The sequence below is a fragment of the Microcebus murinus genome, chromosome X (assembly GCF_040939455.1).
Source record: "Microcebus murinus isolate Inina chromosome X, M.murinus_Inina_mat1.0, whole genome shotgun sequence".
NCBI lineage: Eukaryota > Metazoa > Chordata > Mammalia > Primates > Cheirogaleidae > Microcebus > Microcebus murinus.
In genome coordinates, this window is record NC_134136.1 from 14,107,377 (window position 1) to 14,127,866 (window position 20,490).

The 20,490-nt window shown below is 33.4% G+C and overlaps 1 protein-coding gene across 1 annotated transcript in view; it reads right to left on the reverse strand.

The window, feature by feature from the left end:
- The window catches only part of HDX (highly divergent homeobox), a 239,504-nt gene that overhangs the window by 172,230 nt on the left and 46,784 nt on the right, over positions 1 to 20,490 (reverse strand). Inside the window, exons 2-3 of the mRNA XM_012790096.2 lie at positions 10,864 to 11,010; positions 4,539 to 5,654 (exon numbers count right to left, since the gene is read on the reverse strand). Of these exons, the coding sequence (XP_012645550.1) occupies positions 4,539 to 5,654; positions 10,864 to 11,010 (1,263 nt within the window). The remainder of the gene's footprint in view (positions 1 to 4,538; positions 5,655 to 10,863; positions 11,011 to 20,490) is intronic.

Consider the following 20,490-nt stretch of genomic DNA (forward strand, 5'->3'; position numbering starts at 1 on the left):
AGAAAATGGACATATTAATTTGCTTGATTGTGATAATCATTTCCCTATATATGTATATCAAGTCATCATGCTATACATTTTATATATAATTTATTAGTCAATTATACCTCAGTAAAGGTGGAAAAAAATAAAGATAATATCAACCATCCCACCCAGCTATTAGCCAGAAGTACAGCTTCTGAAAAAATCATTAAAGTAAGGTTTCTACTAAGACAGTGTTCCCACAACAGACAATGTGAAGATTTAAAAACTTTAGTGTATTTATTACAAAATACAATAAGGCAAAAATCCAATGTAAAAAATAAATATTGGGTTGATTCTTGGATATATGCAAAAAAGTAGCCAGAACATTTATTATCATAATTGAGTGATATTGTTCTTTTAATAAAATAAGAAAAAAGATATTATTATTCCATTTAAACTAGCAGCAAAAAAGTAATATACTAGGAATAAATTAACAGAAGAAGTGCATGACTTGTCTACTTAAAAGTAGATAATATCATTGAAATAAATTAAAGACCTAATGAATGAAAAGACATACCTCATTCATAGATCAGAAGACACAGTATTATTAATATGAAGTACTAATACTTATTATAACATGGATGAACCTCAAAAGCATTATACAAAGTGGAAGAATTAGTCCCTAAAGGTCACATATGGTATGATTCCATTCATATTAAATATCCAGAAAAGGTAAATCCATAGAGACAGAAAGTAGATTAGTAGTTTTCCAGTGCTGGAATAAGGGGTGTGGTGTGCTAATGGGTATGTGGCTCATATTTTGAGGTGGTGAAATGTTTTAAAATTAGATTGTGGTGCTGCCTGAACAATTCTGTGAATATACTAAAAAAATACTGACTTGTACACTTTTAATGGGTAAATTCTGTATTATGTTAATTATATCTCCATACAATTGTTTTAAAATGATCCCTGCTAACTCTACCCACCCAACACAGATTACTATTACTTTTTTTAAAACTTGAATACTTTCCCGAGAGTCATTTTGACCAAGTCATTTTGATCTTCATTTTCCCTAGCTAAAAATAACATTTATGTGTTGGTATAGGTTAGGGTGCCATGACGTTTAAAGTTTCTACAACTATTAAACTTTCATGTATATATTTTTAAAAGCACTGAAGTCCACAAGTACTGAAGAAGGTTGGGAGGCACTTTTACTAATGGGAATATATTATACTTATAAAGTGTTTTTTAAAGGAATTTCAAGTATTCTGCTTCTATTCATTCTTAAGACCTTATGAAGTTCATAAGAGATGGGAATGCAGTTAGTTATCAAGCCAAAATAATAATTGAGACAATAAGTCCTGTATTTATAGCACCTGTCTTTCAAAATGTTTCAATATCTTCATATGGATGGAGATAATAAACTTTAATCACACCAGTACTCTTATGATAAATAGGTGGTCTGACATAGAGGTAATATGAACAGTGAATAGCAACTTTGGAGGGAGACCAATATGGTTGCAATCTGGCCCTATGAGTGAGGTTAGTTTGGAGAATTTTTGAAATGGAACTGGGCTGTGATATCCTGGTATAGTCGCATGCTGCCAGTTACCTTAATACCACTTCAACCCTTGATATGATATCTCCAAGAGGCTCCAAACCAGAGCTGATTTCAACTTCTTAGTATCTGCTAGGATTACCTCAATTCGTACTCATTCTCCTAGCTTGGAACTAGACTATCCTCTAGAAATAGGATCTCAACTTGAAGATAACTGGTATAGCAGAGAAATGAGGCAGGTATCTGTTATATAGTCCCAAGGTCAGAATCCCAAGAGACTTTCTTGCTTGCTTTCAGTTTCATAGCTAGAAAGTTGTAAAGATGACCATTAGTTCTACTGTAAGTCCAACAGTGTGGATGGCAAAACTTCATCAAAACCTTGGAGGGTGACCTCCAGTGATTTCACTTTCAAGGTGAGGCAAAGTAATGTCCCAAGGGTTCTCTACAAACATTCTCCATCATATTGTCTCAAGTTAAGTTGGCTAGAGGAGGTCTTGTATAGTATAAATAGGAATAAATTGTAAATAGGAATAAATTGTAATGGTGAAGGTGATAGCTGACCTCCAGTGATAGTTGACCTCCAGTCTTCCCTCAGCCAGTAGTACTACATGCTATTTCTTCCTCACTTACCCTTTGAAAATTGAAGGCTCTGCAATATTTTACTTGAAATGGAATGTAAATGAGACCTGGACTGGCAGAGTTTCATTAATGTTCTAGCTAGAAGCTCATATGTATAAGAAAATTTATGCAGAAGGAAAGTACAAAGATACCTGTACATATTGTATCATTTCATGTCACAACATTCCTGTGAAGTAGGTGTTATTAAGCACATTGTCAAATGATGAAACTGTTACACAGAAAGGTTAAGTTACCTGCATGAAGCCACACAAGTAGAAAGTGGTAGATCCTGGATTTGAATCCAGGTCTGTCCAGGTTGTAAGCCCATGCTCTAAATTGTTATGTCAGGTTGTCTTTCTTGTAAGAAGATTACTATTCATAAAATAGTTACTAAGTTTTATTGCATTCAATAAATTTTGGTTTTTTTAATAAAAATATTCAATAAATTTTGTTTTTTTTATAAAAAAAACAAAAACAAATTTAATTTCTTTATAAGTTCTATCAGAAAATAGAGACTATAAAAAGTAAAATCATAAGTTAAATTATCCTTAATGGAGTTGCAGGTTTGTGAAAAGTTACCAATTATATGCTGCATTCTCCCAGGCTTCCTAGTAAGTCAAACAGAGTTGAAATAGTTATGGTGTATGGCATAGTAGAAAAAATAGATGAATAATACATTTCTGATGTGGAATACTGTTATTTACTAGCTATGTGATCCTAGACAAGCAATTAAAATATGGACAATATGCTTGTTTGTCCAAATCATAATGAAGATTAAATGAGATGGGGTATATGAAGTGACTGATGGTGCCTGGCACGTGGTAGGCCCTCAACAGTTGGAAAATGTTACTGTCATTGACATTATTAAAAACATCTCTGAAGGGGTAAAGAAGTACAAAAGAGTAAGTGAATGGAAGGGCTTGGGTTGGGAAGGATCTTAATGTTATCATTCATTGTTATTTTAAACATACTTTAGTAAAGAGCAAACACAGAAAAATGATTCAATTCTCAATAAGGAATGATTATTAATGATGATGATGGAGCTCTTCTTGTCTTAGGGCCAGGTGCCAGAGGGATACTTCTTATACTATGTTATTGCTTTTCATTTTGAAGCAGGGAGTAGTAAGGTGGAGGAAGTTTAAAGAGGATGGTTCCTTAAATTGGCTAGAACACCCTAAAAGTATCTTAAATCCAGATAAATTGTAAGTATTGTGGTTGAGCAGATAAGACAGTCCAGACATTAGCAAGGAAAAATGGCAGACATTTGTGTCCTGCTATTCAAATTCTCTAAAGCAGATTTTTCAAAGGGAAGATCTATGGCTTTAAGAGATGTTCTGTGGTAGGCTTATACCTTACTGTTAAAGTGATTATTTGAAACACATCTGAACAATTCAATAGGTGAAACAGTAATTATACCTATTTTGTACACAGGTCTAAAGTTGCTTTAATTGTTACTCTGAATGTCTTTATAAACTTTTTTAAAACTATCCAATTAATGTATCACTTAATATTTTTTTTATTTTATTATGTTAGCATATTACAGGAGTACAAATGTTTAGGTTACATATATTGCCTTTGCCCCACCCAAGTCAAAGCTTAAAGTGTGTCCATCCCCAGAAGATACACACGGCACCCATTAGTTGAGAATATACCCATCCCCTCCTTCCCTCTCCCATCTGCCCGACACCTGATGAATGTTACTACTATATGTGCATTTAAATCATCAGGGAAATGCAAATCAAAATGACAATGAGATACCACTTATCTTCAGTGAGAATGGCCTTTATCAAAAAGTCCTAAAATAATAAATATTGGTGTGTATGTGGAGAGATAAGAACACTCACTTAATGTTTTAATAAAGCATTTACTTTTAGAAAAAGCAGTTGGTTTAAATGCCTCAGGTTCTGACTTGTCAGCCATCTAGAGAAATGATTGAATTCAATGATTGAATTCTAGAGAATGATTGAAAACATTGCCTGGCTATGTACCCAGGGAAGGCACCACTCATATAGTGACATCTCCCCAAAATGCAAACAAAAACTATTACAGGAATAATATATGTTCAAGAGGATGTGCCTAGTCAATTTAATCCTATTTTAATGATTGGAAATGCCATGCTTCCCATAAAGCTACCATTTCCTGAACAAAATCATTTTAAATGTCAGGGGAAATCTGCCATGTTATAAAAATGAATATATTCCGTGGGGAAAAAAGTCTCATCATTTTTAAACATGACAAATAAAGCATGAAATTATTCAAGGAGTTGACCCCAAGCCACTACTTTGAAGCAAAAATCTCAAATTACTTTAAAATATGAATTACGTAATCTGGGTACAAGTCTAATTTGGTATAAATCCAGTTTTTTAAAAAACTCTTATAAAATAAGTTTATACATTACCTGGTAATTATTTTGGTTTTGTGATAATCTCAATTGGCTTGATGATGCAAAATGTGGAGAAAAATTACTCCGTGATGGATTTGTATTACTGTACATTGTACTTGATGTTGTATGTAATGAGGTCCGTGGGGTCAAATGGTAGTCTCTGTTTTGATAAAGTACATTGTCTGACAAATCTCTAATATTCGCCATTTGTGAATTTGTCATATTTCTTCCTGGCCCAGGCAAAGTTGTACTTTGGTTCTCAGCTCGAAGGGAACTGCCACTTTCATAAAATCTTGAATAGCTTGGTATCTGTGCTCCCATTGATGCCAATTCTTCCTCTCTGGCATATTCATCCTCAGCATCTCCAGTCTCCATCGCAATGGACAAATAAGCTCCTTCTGCTGAGATAGGCTTCTGTGGGGCATTTCCTCCCAGAATTCTCTGGGGGTAATCACTAACTGCCAATGAAAACACTTCACGGATTTCCAAATTTTGTGTTCTACAGTAAGGATCTCTTATAGTTGGCTTTTGTCCACATAAATTATGTGATGCCGGACTTGTGTATTCAGGCTTATATGCCCTTTGAATCCCAACTGGTTCAATTTTGCAAGGTCGGTGGCACACAGATGGCTTTTGAGGTACTGTCATTTCAGAAGCTTGCACTGAAGAGCTTCCATAGTTTTTCTTTGTGTGATTGAATACTGAGTTTCCAGCATTTAGCACACTTGTCTGTCTTGACAAAATAATTGTTTTTTCACCTAGGAGCAGGGAGGCATTTTTACAATGTGCTACTTGTCTTTGGACAGGAATGTGTAACTGAAATTCAGTATCACTTTTACTGGCTGTTTTCTGAATAGGGATTTTATGTGCTTCTGTAATTTGTGTATTTGTATGTTTGGTTGTTCCTTGCCTACTTGATGAACTGGCTGGACTGTATATGCCAGTTACAATGACATCATTATTGGCAGGTGTCCAAGAAGATTGTTGGCTTGAGGGTTGAGAAATATTAACCACATTTCTGACTGTGATGTCTGGAGCTGACAAAGAGGTACCGGAAACAGTTCCTGTTGTTGCTGTTCCTGATTCAGAATTCTTACTACTCATTTTTCTTCTCTTATTGCCAACCCACGTCTGGAAGAATAAAAAATGTTATTATGAAAATATCTTAACAATAAATTAAGAAAAAGCAATTTCTCAGTGATATATTATATTCTCATTTGTCATAGAACCAAAGCTTACACAAAGGTAAAATAAAAAAGATACAATAAAAGAAAAAAAAACTAAAGTATAAGAGTAAAGATGATTAAGGACTCACAATAAATATCTAGGAACTTTGAGATCAGAGTATATTATTGGCCCTCCTCAAAACCATCCAATTAATATGTAACAAAACTTAAAAATGTTTATGTCCTATAACCTAGTGAATATAGTTGTGGTAATTTATCCAAAAATAATCACAGATGTAAACAAAGTCATATGCCATGATGTTTACTATATATTTATTTATAATAGTGAAAAATTAGAAGCATACTAAAGGTAGGCTATTTAATATTATAAAATGCCCATAGTATTGTTAAACAAGCATACATCTGCAATATTAAAGTTCAGTGACTTCTATTGCATGATTATATCATAACAAAATATTCATTATTATAAACTGTATTGCAATATACCTCATACATGCATCTCTGTGCTGTTGGTCTGTTAGAATGTAATACTAGAGGGAAAATTTCTAGGTTTTGATATTTTTAAAGTGACCTCCAATGTATGATGAGCTCTGGTTTCCTCACATTCTCACCAAAGTTTGCATTATATATTTGTAGTCTTTAATTGCTACTTTTATTTGAATTTCTATGGTTACAATATGACTGTGATAGAATTGCTCATCCATTATCTTTACCCATTTTTATATTGGGGTGTTTGTCTTTGTAAATTGATTTGTAAGAGCAATTATCTACTAAAGATAATAACACTTTGTCAAAAGTTGAAAATATTTTTCAGCTTATCATTATAGTAGTTATATTATTCCTTAAACTTTTTACATTTACCAAATTTTACATAATATGCATTATTTTATAAACATAAAAAAGTTATTAATAAAAATAATACCAGTGGTTAGCATTTAGGATTTGATTACAAAATACACACTTTTATATGAGTAATTTATTATAATTATCTTAGTATTATTGCTGTGAATCATGGTTCCTAAAATATACAATTGCAATAAGAAATATTATGTTTCCTAATGTGATTACTAAACTTTATTTATATACCATGATTATTCCAAAATTATAAGCTACCAAAACACATTAAACTATTAAAAATTAAATAAAATAAATGACTAAACAAAAACTTTTAAATGAACTAGTCTTGGATAAACATGGTGCAAGGTATATTTGTTTAACTTTTGTATGAATGTGTTTTTGAAGGCCATATAAATTATCCAATTTTCAGTGTTTATTATACAAAGTATATTTATATGATGTATAATTATATCCAATATTAATGTTGCTGTAATACTGTAAATAAAAGCTTGCATGTACTGGATCCCCATTATGTGTTATTTATACATATTACTTCCTTTGCTAGATGTTTTTTTTTTAATTGTATAAATGAACAAAACTGAGGTTCAGAAATAACAAGTAGCTTGTAAAAGGATATCCTGGGAGCGAGTGGCAGAGCAGAGATTCAAAGCCAATTCTACTTCACTTCAAAGCACATTCTTCTTCCACTACTGCTCATGTAGAGGTTGGAAACTCCTGAAATAGTCATCTCTATCAGCCATTTTACTTTTATAATTATTATTTATCCCATAAAGAAAATGTTTCAGAAACTGGGATGCTTCATTTTGTTTCACATGAGGCAGTGGGAATTTTAAATTCACTCTGATTTACTTTCATGAAACAATAAGAGTGATAACTACAAGAGGAAGGACATATGGATATAAATGTCACAGAAGACAGGGCAGAAAAACTAAATTGTTTAAAGTATATACCCGAGAATTTTTTTTTAAATGTAAAAAGGTGAATTTTACAAATATTCAAAATAAGTTGTCCATTATGGCTTTTCAAGGAAAAAAATACCTGTGGGAAGTATGATATATTTGTATATAATTTTTACAAAAATATATAAAGGTCCCATGAAAAATAAACTTTCAATGTGAAAGTACAGTGAACTGGTAAAATTTGAATTCAAGAACTCCTATATTTGGGTGGCAGTTCTGGGCCATTTTTCCAAAAATAAACCCTTAACTAACTGTGTTTTCATCACACAATACCTATCTTAACTCAGAAAGTTTGAGTGATTTTAGTGCATTGCAAATTTGTGGTGTACTTACATAGTTTTATAGTTTATACACATATATTTCATATAGTCATGTAGTTTATTAGATATTTGTATTATATATCCATCAAAAAGTAAAATGCTGTAGAATGATATCCATGTATACATGAAACTCAGCTATCTAGAAACCTAGCAACCTCACTTGTCCAGAACACAGCCGAAATGGATGAAACAAGATCCATATACTTCACTAATAGGATAACCTCTAACTTTAAAACTCACTTTCTCTAATTTTATACATAATTTAAACTAATTTGATATCTCAATCTACAACAAATTGGAAATAACAAAATAGGAGGGGCACTGGTGATAGAGGTTGCTGTTAGCAAGCACCCTGATAGTACCCAGACTAAGAATGTTCACTAACATTGCTCACTAAAAGGAAGAAAGGGAAAACATAACAAAACTGATGTGAGAAATCACTACATAGCAGTCTATGGTTCTTTAGCAAGGGGGGAATTAACCCCATATACCTTACCAAGTTGTGAGCATTATTATTTTATAGCACAGTATAATAATTGATTTCCATAATGAAAACCCTGAGTCAAAATATAAGGGCATAATTATTTTCCATATTCTCAATTGAAGAAAAGTAGGAAAGTGTATAAGGAGAAAAGTATATAAGAAATGTTTCTTTTTAAAATGTTGAAAACAAAGACATTTCATTGCCTGAATTTTCCTATTAACTGAATTAAATTTTACTAAAAGTTGCTCTGTATAGGATTCAACATTTAACAATGCGTATAAGATGTACATGATTCTCCTTGTAAATGTCTTATTGATGAGAAAAAAATGAGTCAAACAAAGTCAATATGATGAGATTTGGGGGTTAGGAACTAACAAAGCTATTCTATATAGAAACAAACAAACAGAAAAACAAAGGAATTTGAGGCATCAATTCTTGGTATTCATAAAATTCTCTTTCAGTTCTCTCAGAAATTCACTGTCTCTAAATCTCTTTCCTTTTTCTATACCTCCTTTTTTCCTACTCCTTTACTCCACTAAATATATTGTTGCTTGGGTGTTTTAACCTTTTAAGTTTTTGTTACATTGGGATCAAGTTCTTAATACAGTGGAACTTGTGGTTTTTTTAAGGAAAACAACAAATAATACAGTAAAAATAATAAAGGTCGCTTTCAAGGAGAACATATATCTAGCAAAATATCAATAACAGGATAGTGAAGTTGTGGAATGATGAGTCTTCAAACAACTCTCTTTTCCTGAAACTGGAAAAGCTATCAAAACTGCACTGGGATTTAGATGAGGAAGACTGAATTTCTGTACAATTTATACTGTCCTGGAATAGAGATAATAAATCTGTTTTATACAATTGCTCAAAACATAATATTTTACTTGTAATCTTATATTTTAAGAATTTATATCATTCATTCCCATCATCTCTTTTAGATTTTTACACCATTTGGAGCATAAATATAAATATCTGTATTTTGACACTCTCAATATTCAAGCACAATCAAGTTATGAGGTGAAGATTGCAATAACAAATTGGAAATATGAAAGATAATAGTCCACAATGCAGCTGCATTCACTTTAAGGTAATGGTAAGATAAAAGGAAGAGAAAAAAAACAGAGGAAATTACTGCAGAAAAAAATTAGTTCGTACTTATAAAATACAAATATCATCAACTTGAAATAGTACACACTTTTATATTACTGTTTCTAAGACAATTAAATATTTTCCTGGGAAGTTTAGTAAAGGTATTTCAAATAGGGCAGCTAGAGTTATCAATAGTAGATATTCTTACAGAAATCTGAGCATGATAGTTGGTTTCAGCAAATAAGAAACAGATATCCTAGATATTTTACCCTGGAATTGGTGTCATTTAATTCCCTATTTGAAAGTGAATATATCCTTTAGTCTTTAGGAAATGCATTTTCCAAAGAATTTTTCCTGTCAAGAGATTTTTACCTTTAGAGTCTTTGAAGGTACAAGCAACAGCAAACTAAACTTAAAAACACATGTCCTTTCTCTTTCCCAAATTGGCCTAATGAAAGCCAATGATGGGAAAGTGGCTCATCTTTGAATCACTAAGGTTTCACACCAAGAGGATTTGTAGCATGTTCAAACAGACATGAACGGACCTATGCATTCAATAATATCTGTGACTAGTTCTATTAGATCTATCTCTTACCTCCTCTCTATCACCTTCTATGATTATCATAAAGAAAAATTTCCTCCCTTGGGATTTTTTGTCCCTTTCTCACTAACCCACTAAAATGCATGCATTTTACTTAGAAGCAGAAAGCATTCAAAAAACATACTAGGTTTTTCTAAAAACACAAAAATACTAAAGTTATAAATGACTGATGAAAAATTAAAATACAATAAAAATATGCTAGGTACACAATATTCCCTCAGTCAATGCCTGTTTTATTGATCTCATTTTGGGGGCTTATAGCTACATTAATTTGGAATTTAAAGAAAGCATAAGATCAACAATTAATCTTTTTTATTTTTATTTTTTTTATTTCAGCATATTATGGGGGTACAAATGTTAAGGTTATGTATATTGCCCATGCCTCCCTTCCCCCCTCGAGCCAGAGCTTCAAGAGTGACCATCCCCCAAACGTTGCACATCTCACTCATTATGTTTGTATATACCCATCCCCTTCTCCCCCCTCCCACCAGCTCGATACCCAATAAATGTTATTCCTGTATGTCCACTTAGGTGTTGATCCATTAATACCAGTTTGCTGGTGAGTACATGTGGTGCTTCAACAATTAATCTTAAGGGTATTTATTAGTTTAAAGAACTGAGCTTTTTAAAGATATGTTTATACTGCAAAGGTTTTAGTGTTTTCAAAGTAATTATAGAAACAAATATATACTAAATGATTAGCTCTATTTATCAAAAATTAGTATTGTGATACCAGGGAAAATAAGATATTTATAATGTTACTGACTTCATACACTGAATAATTTTTTTCATATTAAGCAAATATCACTTGGAATAAAGTGTAAGACCTCAATACTTACCCTGACTACACTGAAGTCCAGTTTAGTTTCCTGTGCACACTGTAATATGAGCTGAAAGCAATTTTTACTTTGATTTGTCATTCCATTTTCATAATAACGCTGTAAAATCCTTTGTTGTTCTACAGTAAATACAGAACGTAGATTCATCTAAAAATAAAAGAAGATACTCTGAAAATTGGAATAAAAATTTGGTATGTGTAGAATTTGTACACTTTTGTTTTTTGATACAATTTCAATGCTTCAAAGCTGCAAGATTTCTTTAACGTAATTAATCCCCAGTAATGGGCAATAATTTGTGTGCTAAAGGGAGACAGCGTCTTACTGAAAAAATATGTGTAATGCAAATACCTATTGAATTTGGTCAGAAAAGGTACCAAGTTTAAAGACAAATAAAAAAGGAAAGCACTTATCTGGTTAGTGTCAGTGCATGGAGAAAAAAAGGTTCTTTCACTGAAATAAATATTTATAACGAGTAAAGCCAGAGATGATGGTAGTCACACATGGTCAATTATCAACAGGGCCACACACTGTTCTTTGTCAAGCAAGGCATCTGGCGTATGTCTTACAAACAGAAGCTGTGCTCTGGAATAAAATGTTGCTTTTATTTTTTCTCTTTCCGAAATAAAGGGGGTCTTTTTATATATTAAAACAAAATCTCTTTTTAAAGCTTAAACATAAACAGGAAGGTTTAGTGAGTGTGAAAATTTCTTTGCTTTAGGAAACTCAATACTAACCAAAATAATTATTTTAATAATTATAGCATGTAAATCAAAATTCAAAATAACATGTGTTTTACTAAAAATAAACCATATAAAAACTATGTACCTTTTAATTAAATTGACACCATCAGAATTGGACAACATAAGTAAAAAAAACAAACAAACAAACAAAAAAAACTTCTTAGTCTTTCCTGCCAAAACACAAAATGTTTAATAATTAAGAGAAAATAGCTCTGTGAATCTAAATAACAAAAATCAAGTCAAACTCTTTTTTTAAAAGGATGAATTCTAATAGTGTACTTTATAAAGAACCCTTGAATTTGATTAAGGCAATTTCATGTTCTTCTTAAAAGTTGTCACACTAAAATTGTTAGTCTTAAAAGTTAACAGATAGAAAAAAAACCTTTCCCGAGGAAAGATCTCTTCAAAATTAGGAAAACAGCAACAATGAAACACTATAAGCCAAAGTAAACAGAAAAATTTCTAGTATACCCTGTATGGAAACAAACAAGTACATTGACATGGAAATAAAAAATAACTTCTCTTTTTGTGAATACCTTGAAAAATAAAACCATCTCATAAGGAAATGAATGACAGTCATACAGACATCCACCGAAATTTGTTCACCTGACTTTCTTGCCCACACAAGCATCAGTTCCCCTATGCAATGTTAAGAGATCTCGTAGGAGAAAATCAGATGTGGGAGAGGCACCAGGAAAGATTAGGGTGGAGTTTCTCACTGAAACATCAGAGACAAAGACCTGCACTAACTTTCTTTTTTTTTTTTTTTTAATTTCAGAATATTATGGGAGTACAAATACTTTGGTTACATATATTGCCTTTGTACCATCCACGTCTGAGCTACAAGCCTGTCCATCCCCCAGAAGGTGTGCACCACACCCATTAGATGTGAATTCACCCATTTCCTCCTCCATCCTCCCACGTGCCAAATACCCTGTGAATGTTACTTCCATATATGCATGTAAGTGTTGACCAATGACTGCCAATTTAATGGTGAGTATATGTGGTGCTTGTTTTCCCATTCTTGTGATAATTCACATAGCAGAATGGGCTCCAGTTCCATCCAGGATAATACATGAGGTATTAGTTCACCATTGTTTTGTATTGCTGAATAGTACTCCATGGTATACATATACCACATTTTATTAACCCAGTCATGTACTGATGGACACTTAGGTTGATTCCACATCTTTGCAACTGTGAATTGTGCTGCTATAGACATTTGAGTGCGGATGTCTCTAAAAACCCAAATATAAAACCATCCTTACACAGTCATTAGATCTTTGACAAAGCAGACAAAAATATACACTGAAAAAAAAAGAATCCATATTCAATAAATGGTGCTGGGAAAATTGGATAGCCACATGTAGAAGACTGAAACAGGATTGCCACCTCTCACCTCTCACAAAAATCAACTCATGATGGATAACAGACTTAAACCTAAGACATGAAACCATACGAATTTTAGAAGAAAATGCTGGAAAAACTCTTATAGACATCAGCCTAGGCAAAGAATTTATGAAGAAGATCCAAAAGCAATCACAGCATCAACAAAAATAAATAAAAGGGACCTGATCAAATTAAAAAGCTTCTACACAGCCAAAGAAATGGTCACTAGAATGACCAGACAACCTACAGAATGGGAGAAAATATTTGCATGCTACACATCCAATAAAGGGCTGATAACTCGAATCTGCATAGAACTCAGGAAAAGTAACAAGAAAAAATCAAACAACCCCATTAAAAAGTGGGCAAAAGACATGAACAGAAACTTTTTAAAAGAAGACAGATTAATGATCAACAAATATATGAAAAATTGCTCAACATATCTAATCATCAGGGAAATGCATATAAAAACCACAATGAGGTGTCACTTAACTCCAATGAGAATGATTTTTATCAAAAAGTCCCAAAATAACAAGTGCTGGCATGGACATGAAAAGATAGGAACACTCATCCACTGATGGTGGGACCGCAAACTAGTACAACCTATGTGGAAGGTAATATGGAGATACCTCAAAGAACTGAAAACAGAACTGCCTTTTGATCCAGCAACCTCACTAGTGGATATTTACCCAAAGGAAAAAAAGACCTGCACTAACTCTCTGAAGGATGTCTCATTCAAATACTCTAATGGGTAAGCCTAAACCTGACCAAATTTTCAAGGACGTTTGGACCGATGGGTAGAGACACTATCCATCAAAGCAATTTTTATTATCATGGCTGCTAGCTTTCAGAGCAATTTGGGGTTCCTCTTCCTAAATATTTCAGCCACAATCTGGAGAAGATACAGAATATGTACTACAAATACCCGAAAACTTCATCTGGTGTGGATTTAGAAACATGGTACTTTGATAAAGGTTCTGAGAATGCTGGTAAACTCCAATTCACTAACACATAATCATGGTAATAATGGCTCTGGTCCTCCTCTGCAGGGCTGTACCTCCTTCAAAAAGCCTAGAATGGAAGATATGGGTGATCACCAAGTGTAATTATATCTGCCCTAATAACATAGGAATATTTTCCTATAGGCTGATTGCAACTGTTACAATTATCTAAGTATGCTATGAACCTTACAAAGCACAGGAGGTCCTTCCTTACCAATATGAATAGCCAAATATAGGTGACTAAATACTAAACAGATTCTGGATTCTACAACTCAGACAACAGACAAGCTGTGAACTTTTTAGGTTTTCCTTAAATTCAGTAGCAAAAGCAGAAAGTCCACTTTGCTCAAGAGATCTACTACTTTTCTTTCAAATTATAGAAAGTTCATTCTTTACTGTGACAACTAGATAACCCCGTATGAGCAAGATAACTGACATTGTCACCATTCATCCTAGTTATCTTTGTCTATGAAGTGGCAAGATACTGAAAACTGCACAACCATCATTTGCAATAATTTGCAAAAAATAATCAGGAAGAGAGTCTTTAAAATATTTTTTTTTTATTTTGGCATATCACGGGCATACAAATTTTAAGGTTTCAATAAATGCCCTTTCTCCCCTCCCCCCACAAGTCTGAGTTTCCAGAATAACCATCCCCCAGATGGAGCACATCACACTCATTATGTATGTATATACCCGCCCCCCTCCAACCTCCCACCTGCCCAATACCCTATTACAGTTGTACCTATGTGTCCACTTAGGTAATGCTCAGTTAATACTAGTTTGCTGGTGAGTATATGTGGTACTTGTTTTTCCATTCTTGGGATACTTCACTTAGTAGTATGGGTTCTAGCTCTAACCAGGAAAATATAAGATGTGCTATGTCACCGTTGTTTCTTAGAGCTGAATAGTACTCCATGGTATACATATACCACATTTTATTAATCCATTCTTGGATTGATGGGCACTTGGGCTGTTTCCACAGCCTTGCAATTATGAATTGTGCTGCTATAAACATTCGAGTGCAGGTGTCTTTTTTGTAGAGTGTCATTGGATCTTTTGGGTAGATGGCTAGTAATGGGATTGCTGGATCAAATGGTAGATTCACTTGTATTGCTTTAAAGTATCTCCATATTGCTTTCCACAGAGGTTGAACTAGTTTGCAGTCCCACCAGCAGTGTAGGAGTGTTCCTTTCTCTCCGCATTCACGCCAGCATTTATTGTTTGGAGAATTTTTGATAAAGGCCATTCTCACTGGAGTTAAGTGATATCTCACTGTAGTTTTGATTTGCATTTCCCTGATGATTAGAGATGTTGAGCATTTTTTCATGTTTGTTGGTCATTCTGTCTTCTTTAGAAAAGTTTCTGTTCAAGTCCTTTGCCCACTTTTTAATAGGGTTGTTTTATTTTTTCCTGCTGATTTTTGTGAGTTCTAAGTATATTCTAGTTATCAGCCCCTTATCAGATGCGTAGGATGCAAAAGTTTTCTCCCATTCTGTAGGTTGTCTGTTTACTTTGATGACTGTTTCTTCGTCTGTGCAGAAGCTTTTTAGTTTGATCATGTCCCATTTATTTATTTTTGTTGCTGCTTTGATTGCCTTTGGGGACTTCTTCATAAACTCTTTGCCTAGGCCGATGACTAGGAGTGTGTTTCCAACATTTTCCTCTAGAATCCTAATAGTTTCATACCTTAGGTTTAAGTCTGTTATCCAGCATGAGTTGATTTTTGTGAGAGGTGAAAGGTGTGGGTCCTTGCTTTAGCCTTCAAGTGGCTATCCAGTTTTCCCAGCACCATTTATTGAAAAGGGATTCTTTTCCCCAGCGTATGTTTTTGTCTGCTTTGTCAAAGATTAGATGGCTAACTGAGGATGGTTTTATATCAGTATTCTCAGATCTGTTCCACTGATCAATATTCCTATTTTTGTGCCAATACCATATTGATTTAATTACTATAGCTTTGTAGTATAGTTTGTTATCTGGCATATTAATACCTCCCATTTTGTTTTTGTTGCCTAGAATTGCTTTTGATATTCGGGGTCTTCTTTGTCTCCATACGAAGCGTAAAATTATTTTCTCTATATCTGTGAAGAATGCTGATGGGAATTTAATAGGTATTACATTGAATCTATAGATCAGTTTGGGTAGTATAGACATTTTAATGATGTTGAGTCTGCCGACCCATGAGCATGGTATGGATTTCCATCTGTTTACATCCTTTGCTATTTCCTTCCTCAGTGTTTCATAGTTGCCCTGTAGAGGTCTTTTACTTCCTTGGTTAAGTGTATTCCTAGGTACTTTAATTTCTTTTTTGCAATTGTGAAGGGAATTGAGTCTTTGTTTTGGTTCTCAATTTGATTGTTGTTGGCGTATATGAATGCCTCTGATTTCTGTGTATTGATTTTGTATCCTGAGACTTTACTAAATTCATTAATCAGTTCCAGGAGTTTCTTGGTGAATCTTTGGGGTTTTCTAAATATAATATTATATCATCAGCAAACAGTGAAAGTTTGATCTCTTCTGCCTCTATTTGGATACCTTTAATTCCACTTTCTTGTCTGATTTCTGTAGCCAGGACTTTCAGCACTATGTTGAATAGAAGTGGAGATAGTGGGCAGCCTTGTCTGGTCCAGTTCTAAGTGGGAATGTTTTCAATTTTTCCCTATTCAGTATGATGTTGGCTATGGGTCTGTCATATATGGCTTGTATCATTTTTAGATATGTTCCTTCTATGCCTATTTTATTAATTGTTCGTATCATGAAAAGGTGTTGAATTTTGTCAAAACTTTTTTCTGCATCTATTGAAAGAATCATAAGTCATTCTGCTTTACCCCAAGATTTTCTAGTCTAATGCTCTTTGTATTGATATATCATATTCAGGTCTGGAATTTATCAGGTCTCTCTCAGGTTTAGGGCTGATTTTTTTAATGAGGACTCCGAGACATTGAGAAAGATTAAATTAAGCTCAGTATGTTAGATTCAAGCAAGCTGAGCAATGAGGAAAACATTTTAGATTTGTCGCTTTAAAAGTACAGCTTTTAGAAATGACTGCTTCCTTAGGGGTTCCAGATATCTAAGGCTATATATTCACATAGAGATATTTCAGATAAATTCCTGTATACTGTAATACTGTTGTTATATATTTGCTGCCATATTTAAAACCAGCTCAGTGCCCTAATAATTCTCCAGCTAGTTAAAGCATTCCAAATGTACCAAAAAGGTTTACTCATATGTACTCATTCTTGAAAATGTTTATTTTAAATATAGGATGAGTCCATAAAATCATTGCCAATTCAAACACAATCTCTCCAATATTAAAAATTTGAATTTGGGGTAAGCCATTGATGTTTTTATTTACAAAGAGTTGAGCCAAGATTAATATGACACCTTCAATATCGATATCTTGGCCAATATATTTATATTAACATTATCCTTTTCATAATCAGTATTATTCACTTTTAAATTTATATACAGTAAAATTCAATCCTTTTAATGTACAGTTTAATGAGTTAAGGCAGATATATATAGTCATGAAACCATCATCACAATCAAGACATAGAATAATTCCATCAGTCCAAAAATTTTACCTCATGCTGCCTCTTTATAATCAACCCCTCCAGCCATCCCTGCTTCCAGCAACCACTAATCTGTTCTTATAATTTTGACTTTCATGGACTACCATATAAATGGAATCATACAATAGGTAGCCTCCTGAGTCTAGCTTCCTTCACTTAGCATAGTGCATTTGAGATTAATCTGTGTTATTGTGTTTTATCAGTAGTTTGCTCCTTTTTTTCTTGAAGAGTAGTAATCCATTGTATGAATGCACCACAGTTAATCTTCATCCATTGAAGGACGTGTGAGCTATTTCAAATTCTTGGCTATTATGTATAAAGCTGTTAAGAACACTTGTATACAGGTTTCTGGGTGCAAGTAAGTTTTCATTTCTCATTAGTAAATACCTAGAAGTGGGATTACTGAGTCACATTATAAGTGCATATTTAACTGTATAGGTTGCTAAACTATTTTCAAAAGTGGCTATACAAATTTGCATTTTTTTTCTTTTGAGACAGAGTATCATTCTGTTGTCTAGGCTAGAGTGCCGTGGTGTCATCATAACTCACTGAACACCCAAGCTCCTGGGCTCAAGCGATCCTCCTGCCTCATCCTCCTGGGTAGCTGGGACTACAGGAGCATGCCAACATACCCAGCTAATTATTCTATATTTTTGTGGAGATCAGGTCTCCCTCTTGCTCAGCTGGTCTCTAACTCCTGGCTTCAACCCATTATCCTGCCTTGGCCTTCCAAAGTGCTAGGATTACAGGCGTCAGCCACCATGCCTCGCTAAAATTTGCATTCTATGAACATTCAATGAACGTTTCCGTTCCTTTACTTCCTCACCAACATTTGTTATCGTCAGTTGTTTATTTTTTTAAAAAAATTAGGCATGCTAATATGTGAGTAATTGTATATTATTAATGTGGTTTTAATTTGTATTTCCCTAGTGACTAATGATGCTGAGATGCTGAACATCTTTTAATACATTTATTTGCCATCCATATCTTCTTTGTGGAAGCCTCTGTTCAAATGTTTCACATATTTTTTTAATTGGATTGTTTACTTATTATTGACTTTTGAGGGTGGATTATAAATTCTGGATACAAATTCTTTTTTTTTTTTTTTTTTTTTTTTGAGACAGAGTCTCACTGTGTTGCCCAAGCTAGAGTGCCATGGCATCATCCTAGCTCACAGCAACATCAAACTCCTGGGCTAAGGCGATCCTCCTGCCTCAGCCTCCCAAGTAGCTGGGACTATAGGCATGCACCACCATTCCAAGCTCTGGATACAAATTCTTTATCAGAAATGTGATTTAAAGCCTTTCTCCCTGTCTGTGCCTCATCTATTTTTATTAACAATGTATTTCACAGAGAAGCCTTTAATTTTGCTGAAGTCCAATTTATCACTGTTTATTTTTCTAGTATGATTGTGCTTTTTTAAGGATTGTGCTTCAATTTGGCTATTCTACATCCTTTACATTCCCATAAGAATTTTGGAATCGGTTTGTCAATACCTACAAAAAATCCTGCTGGGATTATGACTGAAAGTGTACTTAACTTATATTTCAGTTTAGAAAGAACTGTCATCTTAACAATATTACGTCTTCTTATTTAAGAATATATCTCTATAATTATTTAGATCATTTATGATTTATTTTATTATAAATTTATAGTTTTCATCATACAGATCCAGCACATATTCAGTTTTGGATAGGTTCAATAGTATATGGCATTTGTTTTTGTAATTTCCAGTTCTCTGTTGCTAGTTTATTAACATATTATACAATTGATTTTGGTACATTTACTTTGTATTCTGCAACTTTGCTAAACTCACTTATTGGTTCCAGGAGTTTTTGGATGATTGCTTGTTATTTTTTACAAAATGATACTGTCCACAAAGAGAGACTAGCTTATTTCTTCTTTTCAAATATGCATTTATTTTATTTCTCTATCTTGCCTTACTGAATTTGCTAGGATCTATAGTATGGTGTTTTAATGAGAGCTGGGAGAGTGGACATTCTTGCCTTATTCTTGATTTTAGAGGGACAACATTAAGTCTTTCACAATAAAAAGTGATATTAGCTGTAGGTTTTTCATACATTCACTTTACAAGGCTAAGGGAGTTCACTTTCATTAATTTGAATTTCTATTATTACTATTATCATTATCACGAATGGATATTGAATTTTGGCAAACATTTTTTCCTGCATCCATTGAGATGATTGTATAGTTCTTATTCTTTAATCTCTTGATATGATAAATTATGCTGATTGATTTTCAAACATTAAACCAGGCTTCCCTTCCTAGAACAAACTTTATTAGGTTGTGAAAAATTGTTCTTTTTATATTTTTGAGACAGCATCTCATTCTATCATCCAGGCCAGAATGCAGTGGTCTTATCATAGCTCACTACAAACTCAAACTCCTGGGCTCAAGCAATCCTCCTGGCTCAGCCTCCTGAGTAGCTGGGACTACAAATGCGTGCAAAAATGCCCAGCTAATTTTCCTATTTTTGTAAAGGTGGGATCTCACTCTTGCTCAGTTGGTCTGTAACTCTTGGCATCAAACAATACTCCTGCCTGGGCCTTCCAAAGTGCTAGTATTATAGGTGGAAGCCACCATGCCCGGCCTGTACTTTTATATATCATTTGATTTGATTTGCAAATACTTTGTTGAGAATTTTCAGTCTATTTTTGTGAGGGATATTTGTCTGTGGTTTTCTTTTCTTGTAATGTATTTGGTTTTGGTATTAGAGTAATGACTTAGGAAGTATTCCTTCCATTTATATATTCTAGAAGAGATCATATAGAATTACTATTATTTTTTCATTAAATCTTCATTAGAAATCACCAAATCACCACTATCTGAGCTTGGAGTTTTCTTTGTTGGAAAGTGTTAAACTACATATTACATTTCTGTATTATTTAGATTATCTATTTCTTCTTG